Source organism: Pelophylax lessonae (genome assembly GCF_965119305.1).
Source record: "Pelophylax lessonae genome assembly, chromosome: 4".
NCBI lineage: Eukaryota > Metazoa > Chordata > Amphibia > Anura > Ranidae > Pelophylax > Pelophylax lessonae.
The window spans coordinates 326,548,941-326,569,015 of NC_138771.1; the positions used below are offsets into that span (position 1 = coordinate 326,548,941).

The following is a 20,075-nucleotide window of genomic DNA, read 5'->3' on the forward strand; positions in this document are numbered from 1 at the left end:
AGCCAATATTAAGGAAGAGTATCATCTGTGACATTACTTGTTGCTGTATGTTTCCTATTCTTCTGACATCTGATTTTGTTATCCTACCTTCACCAACACTACTGACATCGATAACTATGTTAAGCCTTAACCTTTGACCCCCGACCTTAACCCTAATCTCGACTCTAGAAAAAAATCTTGACACTGACCTAGATAAAAACCCTGATATACCTATTTTGTTTATATTTTTATTTTAAATACACACTTTTTTTTTTTTTACGTTTTTCTCCTCGACTCCCCCATCTTGCAAGGAATTTTTGTACAATAGGGCTATTTGCTGATTTCCTGTATAAAATGATATACAGTGCCTTGCGAAAGTATTCGGCCCCCTTGAACTTTGCGACCCTTTGCCACATTTCAGGCTTCAAACATAAAGATATAAAACTGTAATTTTTTGTGAAGAATCAACAAGTGGGACACAATCATGAGGTGGAACAGAATTTATTGGATATTTCAAACTTTGTTAACAAATAAAAAACTGAAAAATTGGGCGTGCAAAATTATTCAGCCCCTTTACTTTCAGTGCAGCAAACTCTCTCCAGAAGTTCAGTGAGGATCTCTGAATGATCCAATGTTGACCTAAATGACTAATGATGATAAATAGAATCCACCTGTGTGTAATCAAGTCTCCGTATAAATGCACCTGCACTGTGATAGTCTCAGAGGTCCGTTTAAAGCGCAGAGAGCATCATGAAGAACAAGGAACACACCAGGCAGGTCCGAGATACTGTTGTGGAGAAGTTTAAAGCAGGATTTGGATACAAAAAGATTTCCCAAGCTTTAAACATCCCAAGGAGCACTGTGCAAGCGATAATATTAAAATGGAAGGAGTATCAGACCACTGCAAATCTACGAAGACCTGGCCGTCCCTCTAAACTTTCAGCTCATACAAGGAGAAGACTGATCAGAGATGCAGCCAAGAGGCCCATGATCCCTCTGGATGAACTGCAGAGATCTACAGCTGAGGTGGGAGACTCTGTCCATAGGACAACAATCAGTCATATACTGCACAAATCTGGCCTTTATGGAAGAGTGGCAAGAAGAAAGCCATTTCTTAAAGAAATCCATAAAAAGTGTTGTTTAAAGTTTGCCACAAGCCACCTGGGAGACACACCAAACATGTGGAAGAAGGTGCTCTGGTCAGATGAAACCAAAATCGAACTTTTTGGCAACAATGCAAAACTTTATGTTTGGCGTAAAAGCAACACAGCTCATCACCCTGAACACACCATCCCCACTGTCAAACATAGTGGTGGCAGCATCATGGTTTGGGCCTGCTTTACTTCTGCAGGGACAGGGAAGATGGTTAAAATTAATGGGAAGATGGATGGAGCCAAATACAGGACCATTCTGGAAGAAAACCTGATGAAGTCTGCAAAAGACCTGAGACTGGGATGGAGATCTGTCTTCCAACAAGAAAATGATCCAAAACATAAAGCAAAATCTACAATGGAATGGTTCACAAATAAACATATCCAGGTGTTAGAATGGCCAAGTCAAAGTCCAGACCTGAATCCAATCGAGAATCTGTGGAAAGAACTGAAAACTGCTGTTCACAAACGCTCTACATCCAACCTCACTGAGCTCGAGCTGTTTTGCAAGGAGGAATGGGCAAAAATTTCAGTCTCTCGATGTGCAAAACTGATAGAGACATACCCCAAGCGACTTACAGCTGTAATCGCAGCGAAAGGTGGCGCTACAAAGTATTAACTTAAGGGGGCTGAATAATTTTGCACGCCCAATTTTTCAGTTTTTTATTTGTTAAAAAAGTTTGAAATATCCAATAAATTTCGTTCCACTTCATGATTGTGTCCCACTTGTGATTCTTCACAAAAAAATTACAGTTTTATATCTTTATGTTTGAAGCCTGAAATGTGGCAAAAGGTCGCAAAGTTCAAGGGGGCCGAATACTTTCGCAAGGCACTGTAATTTTCTATTGTACGTATCAGCTTAAAAACGAGTATAAAATGTGAATATAAATGTGCATATTGCACATTTTCGGCACACTAATTAAATTTTTATGGAACTCATGCCCTAAAAACACTGCAATCTGCCTGATTTGAGCTACAAAAGAAGCTCCAGGAATTTTTTTGTGCTACAAGCGTTTGGGCGATCAGATGTGAACAAACACTAGAGAACACTTGATTCTTTATGTTTGTATGTTTTGTAACTTTAAAGAGAAAGTAAAGTCCACTATAACATTTATTTTTTTAGGGCCCCCCAGGTAGGTTATGCCATAATGTGCTATGCATATATATATATATGTATATATACATATATATTATAATATGCACAGCATTAAATTAGTACATTATGGCAGACTTACCTGTCACATGGTGTCCTCCAGTGCTGTGGTGGGATCGATCTGCAGGGCCCCCGACACTTCCATCTTCACCCGGTCTTCCTTCCTGGGTCCCCTATCTTTGGCCATGCCATAGGTCAGGCCGTAATGACGTCACTCCTGTGCATGCACATGGGAGTCACTTTGCCCGCGGCACAGATCGGGCCGTAAATGTTCGCTGAGCTGCACATGTGCGGCTCAGTGAACATGATAGCTGACAGGCAGAACAATGCATCAATGGCAGAAGAGACCAATAGGGTGTTTTCTGCCATTAATACTCTGCCTGTCAGCCATTTGTTTTACAAACAACTTTACTTTCAGCTTTGAGCTACAAAACACTCAGGTGTTAATGCAGTGGTAAGATTTTGACCAACAAGCTAATAAAATACGGCATGCCATTAACATTTCTAATGCCTACCAAGCTGTCAATTATGTCCCGATCAAAAGGCCTGAGCTGAAAGGATTAAGAAACAAGACATTTCTGTGCAGTGTATCATGGTAATGGGAATATTCCTTGGATTACACATGTTCCTGGTGAACTGGTAACAAACCTTGAAAAACAAAACACATTCCCTCAGTGCACATTGACACTCATTATTTTTCAATGGCATCCCAATGCCCTACAGCAGAGCAGCTCTAGCAGCAGCACACTACAGCGCACTGTAACGCACCACCTCATGGTATGAAGGACTGTAAAAAAGGCTGCATGTCAAGTTCTTGGTCTGTTGCATGGTAATTAAGACCTAGTGAGCATTAAAGGAGTTGTAATGTCAGAAGGTTTTTTTTTTATCTTAATGCAGTCTATGTGCTCTCTGTCACAGGCTGTTCACATGTCACTTCCACCCATTTCCCCTGAGTGTGAGGACCGCATGAAATGGCCTGGAGGGCCGGATTCGGCCTGCGAGCCTTGTGTTTGACACATGTGCCTTAGGTGATTTGTTCATCTGTGAAGGGTTTCAGTCCAGTAAACTTGTCAAACAATGGAATTCTGTCTGTGCAATGTTATATCAATTCTGTGTAGCAGTTCACCCTCTGAAGTAGCCAATTCGTAACACTGTTAGTGGTGGGAATCTTCATACACTTTGTACACAGTGCAGAGGCCTGCCTGATATTCTTTCCTCTTTTGGTAGAATGTTTTTAGCCTATAATTATTGGCTAGTTTCCCTATTGATGTAATGGTTTTTAATCTCTCCTGGTCGAATGTTCTAGCATTTTTTTCTATTATGCTTGAATGTTAGCGAATCTTACATTCGCCCTGCAAAGGACAACAAATAAAAACTGGCATATCACACATAATACAATTGTATATTATTTGTGACTTTTGTGCAAATGATGAGACAGTTTTAGTTACCCTTTCATATTGTGATACCCTAGAGCGCCTCCTCACGTCAGTCAAATGCCCTCCAAAAAGCAATGCACCGTGGATTGCTCTTTAGAGGTCAACACGAGTCTAAATGATCCCTAACATTAAGCTCTTGATCCTGGACTTTAACCACTTGCCTACTGGGCACTTAAACCCCCTTCCTGCCCAGGCCAATTTTCAGCTTTTAGCGCTGTCGGAATTTGAATGACAATTGGCCGGTGATGCAACACTGAACCCAAATTAAATTTTTATCTTTTTTTCCAAACAAATAGATCTTTCTTTTGGTGGTATTTATTCACCACTGGGGTTTTTATTTTTTGCTAAAAAAACAAAAAAAGACCAAATATTTTGAAAAATGAAAAATAATGTTTTTATAGTTTGTTATAAAATTTTGTAAACAAGTAATTTTTCACTTTCATTAATGTACGCTAATGAGGCGGCACTGATAGGCTGCTCTGATGGGCACTTATAAGGCGGTACTGATAGGCACTGATAAGGCGGCACTGATAGGCACTGATAAGGTGCCACTGATGGGCACTGATAAGGTGGCACTGGTGGGCACTGATAGGTCGCACTGATGGGCAGCACTAATAAGTGGAACTGGTAGGTGGCACTACTAGATGGCACTCATGGGCACTGATAGGTGGCACTGATGGGCACTGATAGACAATGGTAGGCGACACTGATAGGCAGCACTGATGATGGGGCACTGATTGGCGACACTGGTGGGCATTGATAGGTGGCACTGGTGGGCATTTATAGGTGGCACTGACCTGCACTCGTAGGCAATGGTAGGTGGCACTGGTGGGCACACATGCAGCACCAGTGGCTCTTCCTCTTCAGGACCGATGTCCACCTGACAGCAGCCAGCGATCAGCTTTTTTTTTTTTTCTCCTCACGCTGTCTTTCAACTATAGCACGGGCGTGAAGGGGTTAAAAGTGTTTGTTAACCCAACACTTTATATTCCTGATATGTGCCTGCTGTACCATATACTTATGTGAAAAAGTATCCTGTTCTCTTTGTATTGCTTCCTTTATGTAAAATTCCTGGTATTCCTGCCAGTACCTCTGCTTTTCTATTAAAAATAAATGACCACACTAAACAAGAGAACAAACACAGTCAGTTCTCTAGCTATGCCTGCTCTCCTCCAATGATCAGAGTTGTCCTGACATGCCCCCTGCTGCACAACCATTCACTGGGAAGCTCAGTGTGCTGCTGCTTCTCCTCCCCCCAGCTCTTATGCAGCTGAGAACAGAGGGAATGAGATCATTTATAAAAAGGGAAAAGAGGTATTTATAATGTATTTTTATATCTATACAAAAATGTTTTGTCTTTCATTTCTATTTTAAACGAAATGGGTTGTTTACAATCACTTTAAGCAAACCGCATCACTCCTTCTTGCTTCTCTGAAGGATCTTAGCTTACAAAAAAAAGCCTTTCAATGAATGAAATACATTTCAATGGCATTTGAATGATGCATATTCATATTAAAGCACCTTAGGTAGCTTCAACGATTAAAATATAAAGCAAAGTTGATCTAGCAATAGGATTTCATGAATTCACAATTATCTCACCAATTTCTTTACGCCTCTTGTTTTCATTGATGTTGACATTTGTTTCATTCATGGTGTCAAGAGCTCTCTGAAGTATCTCTTGTGAATGTCGATCTTGCGGTACATTTTTTAGGATGCTGCGCAATAACAAGGGGTACCTGGTGATACGTTGTACGGGCTGTATCAGGTAGAAGGAAAGGTCTTTGAATTGTTTAGCGCTATCCATGTTTCTGTCAAAGACAAGATATACTTGTAAAATTATTAATTTACAATAATATAACTACACGCAATAATTGTTCAAACTTGTACAAAACATCCAAACTGACACTTTCTAATGTAGGGATTGATCTAGAACATGGATGTCCAACCTTTTGGCTTCTCTGGGCCACATTGAGTGTAGAGAAATTTTCTCGGGCCGCATATAAAATATACACTATAGTTAAGGTATATAAGTAATAAAATGCCACCGCGCCCTTCCTGTGCTGCCACGCCCCCCCCCAGCACTAATTTAACACAACTAGTGGATGATCCCCTCCGAGGCAGCCTCTGTGGCCTTACCCCCTACTCGACTTGCTTCCTCCCCAGCAAAAACAAATACATTTGTCAGGGGGGGGGGGGGGGGGGCAGTGTCGCATTGCCTGCGGTTCCGGGGCGCATTCGGCCCCCGGGCCGCAGGTTGGGCATGCCTGATCTAGAACATCCCTAATCACTTTGCCATTATTTTTTTATTGTTTAAACTTTTGCCATACACTAGAACATACTTTTCCAACCTTTTCAACACAGAGGAACCCTTGAAATAATTTTACATTCTCAGGGAACCCCTGCTAAAAATGACTATATCTACAACTCATGATACATTTGAGTGATGGTCAGTGTGAAGAATGCTCCATACACTTGTAGGAAGAATTCCCCCCTTACAGATAGCTAAAAAGATCAATGGTGTCAGGGGAACTTATGTGAGAGGCAGAAATTGCTCACTGCTCAAGGAACTCCAAGCAACCTCTGGAGGAACCCTAGGGTGCCACAGAAACCTGGTCGAGAAACCCTGCACTAGAATGACTAGATCTTCCTGATCTATCTATTTAGCAACTGAGCCATACTTTTCTAGAATATGATGTTTGCAACAGAACTACCTCTAAAGGGATACAGATTACGTCATCATATGTCTGTAGTCAGCCATTAAATATCCAAGCAGAAAGTGAATACCTGGAAGGGAATTTCATGGATGTACCAAAGGACTCAGATTCAAGTTTAGCTAAGTACTCAACCAGAGCACTGTGATAGGGCGCAAATGGGTCATGGGCAACCTAAAGATGAAAGAAAGTGGACCACCACTGGTTTATTTTCATATAGCAGTTTGGAATAGCTCTTGCCAAACATTGTAAAGGTATTCACAGGGGAATGTCTGGATTGAGGTGCCAAGTGGCCTAGTATGGAGAATAATCAACAGTTGAAAGGACACTGTTTGCAGGATACTAAGTACCTTCAGAGCCAGGTTGGACAGCACAGGCATCTATGATAGATCATACATATGTGTGATTGTGTCTCTTGGCTTCTGTCAGTTCTCATCCATCTACCAATGTCAGGTATCAACCATTCCCTTTATTAGTTTGCAGACTTGTGTCTAACAAAAGCTTGTGCTAACCCGTTGGCCACAGGGAAGCCAGCATTGTACAAACAGTCTGGGGGCGATTTACTAAAACTAGAAAATTCAAAATCTGGTGCACCTCTGCATAACCAATCAGCTTCCAGGTTTTATTGTCAAAGCTTAATTGAAAACAATCTGAAGTTAGAAGCTGATTGGCCACCATGCACAGCTGGAGATTCTGAGTACCCCAGTTTTAGGCTTGGTTCACAATGTACACCGCATGTGAATTGCACAAGAATCGCACGGCATTAGCTTTGAATGGACACAAATTGCACCGCATCACGCCAAAGAAGGGCCTGCACCTTTTTTGGAGCTACACCAAACTGGATTGCATGGTCGTTTTGTACCATGCGATCAAGTGCAGGCAAACGCACTGCACTTGCGACCTACGTTTTTGGTGTCATTAACTTTGTACGGACACCCACAGTAGATTGCAAGGGCAGTGCAACTGCAATGCAGTGTGGGGAAACGCACATAGATTGCGGCGTTTCCCGCACTGCATTTGTGTGTACCTAACCTTAGTAAATCTCACTCTTTCAAACACAAATTTTTGGAAACAACCTATTGCTGGATTTTTACCCCACCACAGGAAGAGTTACCTGGAATAGCAATTATCCAGACACTATATACAGGTACCGCATCTATACAATACTATCACAGCAACAACTATCACTATGAGCAGTCAGCAGACTGTCAGAAGCTTTGACACAAAGGGGGGATTTACTAAAACTGGAGCATGTCAAATCTGGTGCAGCTCTGCATAGAAATCAACCAGCTTCCAGGTTCAATTGTCAAAGCTTAATTGAACAAGCCGAATTCAGAAGCTGATTGGCTACCATGCATAGCTGCACCAGATTCCAAGTGCTTTAGCTTTAGTAAATTGCCCCAAGTGTATCTTTTTGTATATATTTGCATCTGATTACTTGTCACAAATCATCCGATTGGCCTTACAGCTCTTTTTCAGTATACTTACAACTGTTGATTATACTCTATCCTAGTCCATTTAGCACCTCAACCCAATCATCACTCTGTGGACACTTTTTGGGCCTGTTTACACTAGCGTTACACTCTGGAAAGCGATCTCTGGTGGATCGCTTTTCAGAAGGCGTTTGACAGGCAGTGAGGAGGAACTATATAAAAAATGTTATATGGAGAAGACCTATATCTGTTTAACCTCCCTGGCGGTATGATTCTTTTGGATTTTAGGTGCTGAAAGCGGTACCATTATTTTAGGTGCTGAAAGCATGTAATTCTTGTGAATGAGCAGCCCAAACCAACTGTATACATTTATTATACATATTATATATATATATATATATATATATATATATATATATGTATGTATACATATATTATATATATATATATACGTATATATATATATATATATATATATATATATATATATATAATGTATACAGTTGGTTTGGGCTGCTCATTCACAAGAATTACGTGTGTATATATATATATATATATATATATATATACATATATATATATATATATATATATATATAATATGTGTGTGTGTATATATATATATATATATATATATATATATATATATATATGTATATGTGTATATATATACGTATATATATATATATATATATACTGTATATATATGTATATATATATATACATATATTTACATAAAAAGTACAGTAAAACTGCAGGAAAGGGCACTGGGGGGCAATGTAATGTGATTTTATTTTATTTTGAACGATATCAGTGTGTTTGGTGCATTTTACATTCGAATTTGCCGCCGGTTCCACCCCTCGGCGGACGTCACGTCGCCGGAGACGGAAGCCGGGGCTCGCAGACGATCGGGAGAGAGCTCCGCCGCCGCACACCGCTCGCAGACATCGCTGGATCCCGGAGAAAAGGTAAGTAAAACCTCCTCCAGCATCCAGCGATCTTCCTAGCGCTACCCCGAGTGTGACTCGGGGTTACCGCTTTTGGCACTAAAATCTTACCCCGAGTCACACTCGGGAATACCGCTAGGAAGGTTAAGGAATAGATGGCCTGGGAGGCAGGGGAGCCCAGAACACTGCAGCTCACCCCTCAGGCTAGTTGCCTTGATCTTTGACAGATTCTGCTTTTTAGAATGCCAGAAGAAAAAGGAGCTGCACAAAACTCTCCTAAAAAACACTAAAATATTCACATTTGTAAAAGAATAAGGAAGCTTTGAATAATTTGTTTTGAAAGCAACAGGTGTACTTTAACATCATTCAGCTCTACCGTTGCTATGTGTTTTGCAGCATACAGAGCAAGTAGTGGCACTCACTGTAATATTAGCAGTACTTCCTGGATCTTTTCATTTATAGGTGTTTCTTGGTAACTCTGAAGTAGTGATGCAGATCTTGTAAATCCATTACAATAAACAGCGTATGCGTTTTCCAGATCTCTGCTGTATTCCAGAAAAAGGCTTCCTGGGAAGTATAAAAAAAAGCTGTTTCAGAGCCTGATAGGTTGATCTCCCTCCACCCCAAAATGGCGTGACGTCACGAACTGGTGAATGCTGGGTCGGTGACATCACGAGGGGCGTCCTGTTGGGAGAGAGGCCCTTGTCCCCATGAAGATGGGGACAAGGTGCTCTGGGTTGCTCTGCCCCAGAGTACCCCCCCATGTTGAGGGCATGTAGCCTGGTATGGTTCAGGAATTGGGGGGGGGGGGGCGCTCGCTCGTCCCTTCCCTGACCTGCCAGGCTGCATGCCCAAATAAGGGCCTGGTATGGACTGGGGTGGACTCCGTGCCGATTTTTTTTCTTTAATTTTTTTTTAATAGCCGGGAACCACCAATTGTAACCGCAAGTCATTTTAAATGTGATTTGACTTGTTTTATTTTTTTTTTAGAAATGTAATTTTGCTGTAGCATGTTTAATCCATGCTACAGATGTGCCAATTTACAGGCATATTAAGGGCAACCCCAGGCACTATATTTAAAGCAATTTTTCATTTTTATCTCACCTCCTAATACCATGGGTGACAGGGTAAGAGGGCATCTCACCAAGCAATGGCAAGGAGGACAGAGGTAGGAGGACATCCCGCCAATGAATGACATGGGTGATAGAGATAGTAAGACATCTCGCCAAACAATAACATAGGATACTGAGGTAGGAGGACATGTCATCAACTGATGACATAGGTGAATGAGGTAGGAGGACCTCTCATTAACCACTGACATGTGACTGAGGTAGGAAGACATCTTATCAACCAATGACATATGTGTCTGAGGTGATTTCTGTGGGGGGAATTGATGCACTAGAGGCAGAGATGTATAGTAACGAAGTAGAACTACTTAAGTACTGTACTTAAGTACCGAAATGCGGTATCTGTACTTTCCTAGAGTAGAATTTTTTTCTCCTACTTCTACTTTTACTTCACTACATTTTTTCGATGATTTCGATACTTCTACTCAAGTATTTTTTTTTTGCGCTGCATAGTTACTCGTTACTTTTAAAAAAATTACCACTGCCAGAACAGTAGATGGCAGGTTGCATAAAGCTCAAAAAAATGTGTATAATGTCATTTGTAAATCAGCGCATACGAAAATAAAGGCTGTGTATAATAAAATCTACTATACCAAATCTTTCCAATAAAAAGAAAATATGAAACAAACAAATAAATGGTGCTACAGCGCTTAAAGTGCATCAAGAAACTACTAACAAACACAGGTTAATCATTTGAATAAATCATTTGAAATAATAAAAAACAATATGATGTTCAAACTTTTGACTTCTTTCTTTAATAACTACATAACACAGTACTTCTACTTCTACTTTAAGTACTTGAGTAGAATTTTTTTTTCAAAACTACTGGTACTTTTTACTTTTAGTACTTAAGTAGCAAATTTTTTGAAAAAACTACTTGCAATACTTAAGTAAAAAAAATGTTGAATACTTTAGTACTTCTACTTAAGTAACTTTTTCTGCGAGCACTTCCACTTCTACTCAAGTCACTTTTTGATCGAGCACTTGTACTTTTACTCAAGTAGAAATTTCGAGTACTTTATACAAGTCTGACTAGAGGAAAACAGAGATCTGTGTTTCTGCTTAGCAGAAACTCAAGATCTCCATTTTCCTCTGTGACAGAAGGGTAGTCTGCCTTGTTTCTCCTCAAAACTTTAGCACTTTTTTTATTCAGGCACTTTGGGAGTTACACATATTTCTCCACTCATAGTTTATATATCAAGATATTTTGAGAGTTACACAAATTTGCGCTGATCACATCATTCCCCTTCAAGAGGGTAGGAATCACCGAGTCAGAAAGTCCTCTATTCCTCAACACCTTGCTTTCAACAGCCAAGCCATTAAAGCCAGCAGCCCTAAAGCAGGATGGAAGATCGGTCCCTGAGACAGAATATCTTCCCACAGAGGAAGTCTCCATGGAGGATCTATGATCAATTTTACCAGGTCTGACAACTGAGGCCAGTATGATGCCACCAGAACGACCGGAATGCCTTCCACCGCCACCCGGCGAAAACACCTCAGCAGGGGTACGAGTGGAGAGATGGCATGGCATAAATCAGCCGATACTGGCTCCAAGGAGCCACTAGAGCGTCTTTGGCTTCGGACAGAGAATCCTGAGCCACAAAACTCTGGACTTTTCTGTTGAGGCGAGACGTAAACAGATCCACCTCCAGAGTCCTCCACCAGGCACACAGGACGTGAAACACCTCCAAATGAAATTCCTCTTGATCCAACACCTGACGATTCAGGTAATCTGCTTGCCAATTCTCCACACCCTGGATGTGGACTGCGGAAAGAGCTGGAACATTGGCTTCCACCCAAACCAGAAACTCGGCCCCCTCCTTGTCCGCCAGGACACTCTTGGTGCCCCCTTGATGACTGATGTAAGCCACAGCCGTGGCATTGTCCGACTATCTCCGAACCGGAGAACCGCGTAGCCGGCTCGTCCAGTGGAACAGGCAAAGCTTGATCGCTCTTAGCTTAAGGATGTTGATCGGCAAGGAGGACACTGACGCCCAAGTCCCCTGGGCACAGAGCTTCCCCAGCACTCCACCCCAGCCTGACAGGCTGGCATCCATGGTGACCACCCTCCAGAAGAGCTGCAGGAAGGACTTGCCCTGACACAAAGGTAGAAGACTGGATCCACCAGAAGAGAGTCGACTTTGTGAGAGGACTTAAACAAATCTTCTGGACCAATGATCGAGGGTCCCTGTTGGATTTTGCCAGAATCTCTTTCTGCAAAGGCCTGAGCAAACGGGACCGCTTAGAAGGTCGACACCATCAGACCAAGGGCCCTCATGCAGGCCCGAAGGGAGGACTGATCAATTTCCATCAGCAACAGGATTGCTAATGGAAACTGATCTGATCCTGATCAGGATTTCTAACTTCTGATGTTTTTCCAAGGGGAGAAAGACCCTCCTTGATATCGATGGAGGCCAGAAAATCCCCCTAATTCAAGGATGCCACCACCGACCGAATGGACTCCATTCAAAACTTCTGCACCCGCACAAAGCGGTTCAGAGCCTTGAGATCCAGGATTGGACGCACCTTGCCCTCCTTTCTGGGCACTGTGAACAGATTTGAAAAGAAACCTTTAGAGCATTCCTGTGGAGGAACCGGCACAATCACTCCTTGAGCAAGGAGGTCCTGCACAGCTTCCCGAAGATCTTTCAAAAGCTCTGGAGACAGGTAAAGATTTGACTGGAAAAACCTGTCCCCAGGCCGGGACCAAAATTAAATTTTTTACCCGGAACAAATCAGTTTGCGAGCCCATTTGTCCCGAATGAAGGAAGTCCAGGGTTCCTAAAAGAAGTGCAGACAACGGTAGATTTGTTCAACCTGGAAACAGGGTGGGCCACCTTAGGTGGCACCGTCCAACAGCTGGAGACCATATCAGCAAAAGGATACCGGCGTTTAAAGCATTTTGGCACACTAGCATGTGCTTAACACGCCGCCATTGGTCATTCATAATATCATGAAAAGTCTCGGGACAGGGAAAAACCTTGCCAGACTTTTGGATCTTACGGGAGCCAAAGGCCACCCTTGTCCCTGCCGGTGTGGGCTCATCAGCCAATTTTAAAGTTTCCCTCACTGAAATAATCAGGGCTTCCACCAAAGTGCATTCCCGCACTGCAGTTGAAAAAGACAGGTCCTCTTCACCATCTGACTGCGAGGACAGCGACCCTGCAGGTAGGGGGCATCCGTGGCGACCACATTAGCCTTCGAATCAGAGGACTCCACCAAAGATGGAGAAGGCAGCGGCTGTTTTCGGCTATTAACCTTTTTCATGACAAAATCAACTTTTGTTGCCAGGCTTTCCAGAGCTGCTGAAATCGTGGCCAGCGACTGCGATCCAGACTGTCCGGCACCCGCACAGTGGGTCTGAGGGTGAAATTACAGCCAGGAACTCCATATTCGTTACAGAAAAACGGAGTACTGTCACTTTAAGTAGTGCCGATTGTGGTTCCCACCACCGATACACTAACAGCAGAGTGTACAGGGATTTGCCCACAAAGACCCCAGAACTGTACCACCACCAGAGAAAACCCTACTGAATGGCCTGCAGCAGGAAGAAGAATCACAGGAAGTGACCTTGGCCTGGATGTAAAAGGTCCCGCTGCTAAAGCAGTACATAGGACTACACAAAAATGGTTGCCAATGCATTTTAATAGGAAGCTCAGGGAAAATGGCTGCCCAATACAAGTCATTGGGAAAAATATACACATTATAATATAAGAGAGTGACCAGCGCTATGGAGTACTACACATAGAGGATATAAATTATCATAAAAAATCATAAAAAATCATAAAAAAGGTGTAAGCTGCCACCAATCAACCCTCGAGGTGCAAGGGTGAGAATAAAGTGATAATGCGTGAAGATTGGTACCGGCGCTACCTGTAAGTGTGACTGAAAAAACAAATTTCGTGATACACAGTATGAAATAAAAGGTGAATGTGTATAACAGTGTAACCCAAATTAATTGTGGGTGTGATCTTGTGAATAAAAAATTAACATAAATATTACTAGCAAAATAATATTATTTTATTAGAACAGTGCAAGTATAAACAAAGAAAAGACTGTGCGTGTGAGTGAAACACTCCAAGTGAATCCTGAGGGATAATGACTCCTCCCAACAGGAGTGGAAACCTGAGTGATCACAAACAATGTCTAAACCGACTTATAAGTGTCAAAGAACTGGGTCTATATAGACTTCAGTTGTTGTTATTCGATGCTGGTGAACACCACAAATTTGTGTATGTAAAATAAATGAAAAAAGGTGCGTGTGCTCTTCCAAATATATCACTAGATGGCGTGCTGGTAATACGACCTGTGTGTGGTCCCCACTGCTTGTGTGGTTCTGGGGTTCGGACTCTGCTTCTGGAGGACTGTGAGCTGATGGTCTTGCTCTAAAAGCTCCAACAGAGATGAAACCCCATGATGTACAAAATGCCAATGCAGTAGTGTAGAAAGACGATATGCACTCACTCTTTAGCTGATCAGGATCAGTGAAAAGCTTGCGCCGGGAAGCTTCCGCGTTCCACGGCCCTCGGCTCCGTACCCGGAAGTGACGTATGACGTTCAGACTCCGCCCTACGCGTTTTGTCAGGAGGACGTCTACTGGAGCGTAGGGCGGAGTCTGAACGTCGTCTTTCTACACTACTGCATTGGCATTTTGTACATCATGGGGTTTCATCTCTGTTGGAGCTTTTAGAGCATCAACTCACAGTCCTCAAGAAGCGGAGTCCGAACCCCAGAACCACACAAGCAGTGGGGACCACACACAGGTCGTATTACCAGCACGCCATCTAGTGATATATTTGGAAGAGCACACGCACCTTTTTTCATTTATTTTACATACACAAATTTGTGGTGTTCACCAGCATCGAATAACAACAACTGAAGTCTATATAGACCCAGTTCTTTGACACTTACAAGTCGGTTTAGACATTGTTTGTGATCACTCAGGATTCCACTCCTATTGGGAGGAGTGATTATCCCTCAGGATTCCCTTGGAGTGTTTCACTCACACGCACAGTCTTTTCTTTGTTTATACTTGCACTGTTCTAATAAAATAATATTATTTTGCTAGTAATATTTATGGTAATTTTTTATTCACAAGATCACACCCACAATTAATTTGGGTTACACTGTTATACACATTCACCTTTTTATTTCATACTGTGTATCACGAAATTCATTTTTTCAGTCAAATATACACATTGCCCACAATTAAGATGGCGGCACCTACGGCGTGCCATGAAACCAGGGACCCCCACAGTAAAGGCCTCAAGGATCTACAACAAGACCCAGCAAGCAACAAGGTACTATTGCCACCCCCCTCAGGACGCCAGGCGCCCCAGATACATAGCCCCCAGCAGGGGCAGGAGAGGGAGACCGGGCACAGAGGCCGGGTACCTGACAGAACAGGGGGATCTTTTAGGAGGTACAGGTCCTGTTATCCCCAGAAGAAGGCCCACATCCCCCTAAGGCCACCAGGGGCAAGGGGGGGTCACATTTACTCACCATACCATGGACCGAGTGGGCTCCGTTCCGGGCAGACCTCCTCCCACCCGAAGTGGGGGTGCTGCCAGCCGAGGGGTACGCTGCAACTCAGGGCGTTCAAGGGCGTCGCGTCCAGGCGACCGCTCGCAGGCTTGTCCCCATCCGGAATGGGGCACCATCGTGGTGAGGCCTAGTGTGGGACTATAACCTGCTCATGCTCGTAGGCCAGGCTGGGGGGACCATAAGGATCTAGATTATCCAGTGCAAAGCCCCAGCCAGCATTGCTTGCAGATCACCAGGAAGATACCCCTGAACACTAGCTAGCAATGTGAGTAAAGAGAAATAAAACAAAATATTCTGAAAAGAATAAAAAACTGAGACCGAAGTCCCATCAGGAAACCTAGGTCCTACATCTTCTCTAGACAAAAAAACAAACTGGTTTGCTGAGCAGAGGATGTGTGGGTTATGTCTCTGGGGATGGCCCCGTGGGCATGTACATTTACATTTTTCCTGCCTAGACTACTCCTGCAGGGAGGAGCATAACCCATTCAGCTAATGAAGATGGGGGCTGCGTCTGTCAATGGACAATAGAGAAATCTCCAACTGACAGCAGTAATACCTGACAGGAGTTCTAACTTTTCAGTACTCTGTCCAATATTAAAAACAAGTTTTTGCTACTTATAAACTTTAACCACTGATGGCTTGGTGCTAGTATAACTGCGGTGGGCTTTGCCCCCGCCCCAAAGCACCTTGCCCCCAGTTTTATGGGGACAAGGGTCTCTTCTCGACAACCCTGGACGGTGGTTGTAGGGGTCTGTGGGCAGGGTCTTATCGGAAATCTGAAAGCCCCCTTTAACAAAGGGGGCCCCCCGGATCCCGGCCCCCCTCTTATGTGAATGAGTATGGGGTACATTGTACCCCTACCCATTCACCCCAAAAGTATTGAAGTGTTAAAAAAAACAAGAGATGGTTTTTGATGATTCCTTTATTAAAAATGAAAACTGTCCCCGGTCGTAGCTCCAACGTCTTCTTTCTCTGGTGCTGATGTCTTCTTCCTCCTGTACATATTGTGTGTGGGGGTAGAGTGTGAATCAATATACACAAGGAAGTTCCATACCTTGAGAGACATTTATAGAAATCTGGGGCACAGGTAAGTATTAGGGGTGCTTGGGGGGGGGGGGGGCTGCTGCACACAGAAGGCTTTTTATCTTAAAACATAGAATGCATTAAGATAAAAAAAATCCTTCCTGACTATACAACTCCTTTACCAGGGCACCAAGATGCAGTATGGGAAGAAGGCAAGCTGGTGGATGCAGTATAATACTTTGGGCAATGTTTTGCTAGGAAACCTTGGGTCCTGCCATTTATTGGGATGTTATTTGACATATACCACCCATTTAAACATTGTTGCTGACCAAGTATACTCCTTAATTGAAACAGCATTTCTTGATGGCAGTGGCCTCTTTCAGCAGGATAATGCGCCCTGCCACACTGCAAAAGTGGTTCAACAATGGTTTAAGAAATACGAGTTTGAGATGTTTACTTGGCCTCCAAGTTCTCCAGATCTCAATCCAATGGAGCATCTATGGGATGTGCTGGAAAACCAAGTCTGATCCGTGGAGGAATCACCTCGCAACTTACAGGACTGATCTGCTACTGATGGCTTGGTGCCAGATACCACAGCATGCCTTCAGATGTCTGGTGGCACCAATGTCTTGATGGGTCAGGGCTGTTTTGGTAGCAAAAGGGGGACCAACTCAGTATCAGGTAAGTAGTCAGAAAGTTATGGCTGTGTATAATAAATATATATAAACATATATATATATATATACAGCATACAGACAGACACATTCTTAGTGCAGTGGAAACCATCAAGAGTTGTGAACTTAAACAGTAGCTTTAATAAATATTAAGAGTGATATCTACACAGTTCCCTAAAAAGTTGTATTTTAGGGTTTTCTATACTTCAAGTTTTTTTTTTTAACAATATTTAACAACCCGACTTACCGATCCGATAGAGCTGGTTTTGGTCATCATTTTTTGAGTCTTTCAATTCACTGAGAAATGACTCATGGACCGAAAGAAGTTCATCCGCATTACAAAGGAGACTTCTGACATCAACCTGTGGAATCTAAAAAATCATAATTTTCACAGATTGGTTTTCATTTTGAGAGCAGGCAAAAAAATCGAGCAATACCTGTAGCCCACAAATAAAAATAACTGCAACAAACAATACTGTGAAAAAGTTTTAGGCACGATCCTCTAAACCTCTACAGAGCTGTGTGTGCTTGATGAAAAATGTAAGGAAATTTCCTACTTGAGCACAATTGCAGTATTTACCAGATTGCATTACTAGCTCACTTGTTGCCAAGAGAAATATTTCTGCACAGTTGAGTCACCTAGCCTTGTTTTCTTGTCCTATACATGAAAACATAGGAACTGGGCTGCAGACAAATGGCAGCAGGTATTCTGGGCGGATGAGTCAAAATTTGAAATATTTGGCTGTAGTAGGAAGCAGTTTGTTCCTAAAGGGCTGGAGAGCAATACAATAAGTGTCTGCAGGCCACATTGAAGCACGGTGGAGGTTCCTTGCAAGTTTGGGGCTGCATTTTTCCAAAAGGAGTTGGAGATTTGGTAAGGATCAATGATGTCTTTAATGCTGAGAAATACGGGCAGATACTTATCCATCTTGCCATACTATCAGGGAGGCATGTGATTGGCCCAAAATGTATTCTGCAGCAGGAAAATGACCTCAAACACACAGCTAATGTCATTAAGAATTATCTATCTTCGGTGTAAAGAAGAACGAGGAGTCCTGGAAGTGATGGTTTGGCCCCCCACAGAGCCTTGATCTCAACATCACCCAGTCTGTCCGGGATTACATAAAGACATTTGAGGCAACCTACAGTGCCTTAAAAAAGTATTCACACCCCTTGAAATTTTCCACATTTTGTCATGTTACAACCAAAAACGTACTGTAAATGTATTTTATTGGGATTTTATGTGATAGACCAACACAAAGTGGCACATAATTGTGAAGTGGAAGGAAAATGATAAATGGTTTTCAACATTTTTTACAAATAAATCTGTGAAAAGTGTGGTGTGCATTTGTATTCACCCCACTGAGTCAATACTTTGTAGAACCGCCTTTCCCTGCAATTACAACTGCAAGTCTTTTTGGGGATGACTCTACCAGCTTTGCACATCTAGAGACTGACATTTTTGCCCATTCTTCTTTGTAAATAGCTCAAGCTCTGTCATATGGATGGAGAGCGTCTGTGAACAGCAATTTTCAAGTCTTGTCACAGATTCTCAATTACATTTAGGTCTGGACTTTGACTGGGCCATTCTAACACATGAATATGCTTTGATCTAAACCATTCCATTGTAGCTCTGGCTGCATGTTTAGGGTTGTTGTCCTACTGGAAGGTGAACCTCCGCCCCAGTCTCATGTCTTTTGCAGACTCTAACAGGTTTTCTTCTAAGATTGCTCTGTATTTGGTCCATCCACCTTCCCATCAAATCTGACCAGCTTCCCTGTTCTGTCTCTGCTGAAGAAAAGCATGCCCACAACATGATGCTGCCACCACCATGTTTCACGGTGGGGATGGTGTGTTCAGGGTGATGTGCAGTGTTCGTTTTCCACCACACATAGCGTTTTGTTCTTAGTCCATAAAGTTAAATTTTGGTCTCATCTGACCAGAGCACCTTCTTCCACATGTTTGCTTTTTTTTTTTTTTTTACACCTGCCTAAAGCTTTAGCACAGTACTGTAAAATTCCACCAATTAATCAAAAGGTTGTTTGTGATAGAAATCGAATATAATAGAAATATAGAAAAATATTTGTCCTTCCATTTGTAAGATTTTATAATGAATGCATTAATTGCATTCATTTGTGTTTTTTTTTTACATCTGCCCGGAGTTAAGAGCTCATTTAAAAACACATAATTCTTGCATAATTTTAAAGTAAATATATGTTTAGACAAAAGGCTGTGCAAATAGTACAATAAAATCTATTTTTTACCTCCTCCAGCCTGGGTTGAATATGTAAAATTAGAAGCTGTAGTGAGCGAACATATTCTGTCTCTGTGCGAATAAGTTCATTTACTTCAGGGGCCTCAGTCTTAAAATTGGGGATGTCATCATACACAGGCTCTTCTATCTGAGGAATATTCTCATAAATCCCATCGCTTTGAGCTGCTTGTGTGTCCACACTAGAGGGGCTGCCATGGGTAGGTGACATATCATGTGTGTTATAACCAATCTGAGAAGAGGGTTCCCGGTCATCAGATCCATAGCGGGTCAGTGGGACATTTCCTTTTGTGGCACTGCTGTCCATGTAGTCAGAATAACTGCAAATTAATTACATTGTATTTACTGGAATATAACGTACAAAATGCAGACACAAAACAGGTTCAGTAATAAAAATCTATTTCGGTCAAGTTGTCACAAATAAGGTACTTTCCTTTAAAATGTAACTTCCTTGAAAGTATTGTCATGTTGGTCAGGTTTCTCAAACTTCAATCACAACAAAAATGACACAAACAAAAAAAAAAAACCCTTCATTGCTGGAAGTAAAGTCAATTCAGTATCACTTTTGTCTTAGGTGACACACGAACCAGATCTTGTATGTTTAGATAGATATAGGTCACGCAAC

The 20,075-nt window shown here is 42.3% G+C and overlaps 1 protein-coding gene across 1 annotated transcript in view; it reads right to left on the reverse strand.

The window, feature by feature from the left end:
• ARHGEF37 (Rho guanine nucleotide exchange factor 37) overlaps positions 1–20,075 on the reverse strand; it is a 162,877-nt gene that overhangs the window by 49,636 nt on the left and 93,166 nt on the right. The window contains exons 4-7 of the mRNA XM_082254868.1: positions 19,443–19,770; positions 17,426–17,549; positions 9,233–9,377; positions 5,319–5,527 (exon numbers count right to left, since the gene is read on the reverse strand). Of these exons, the coding sequence (XP_082110994.1) occupies positions 5,319–5,527; positions 9,233–9,377; positions 17,426–17,549; positions 19,443–19,770 (806 nt within the window). The remainder of the gene's footprint in view (positions 1–5,318; positions 5,528–9,232; positions 9,378–17,425; positions 17,550–19,442; positions 19,771–20,075) is intronic.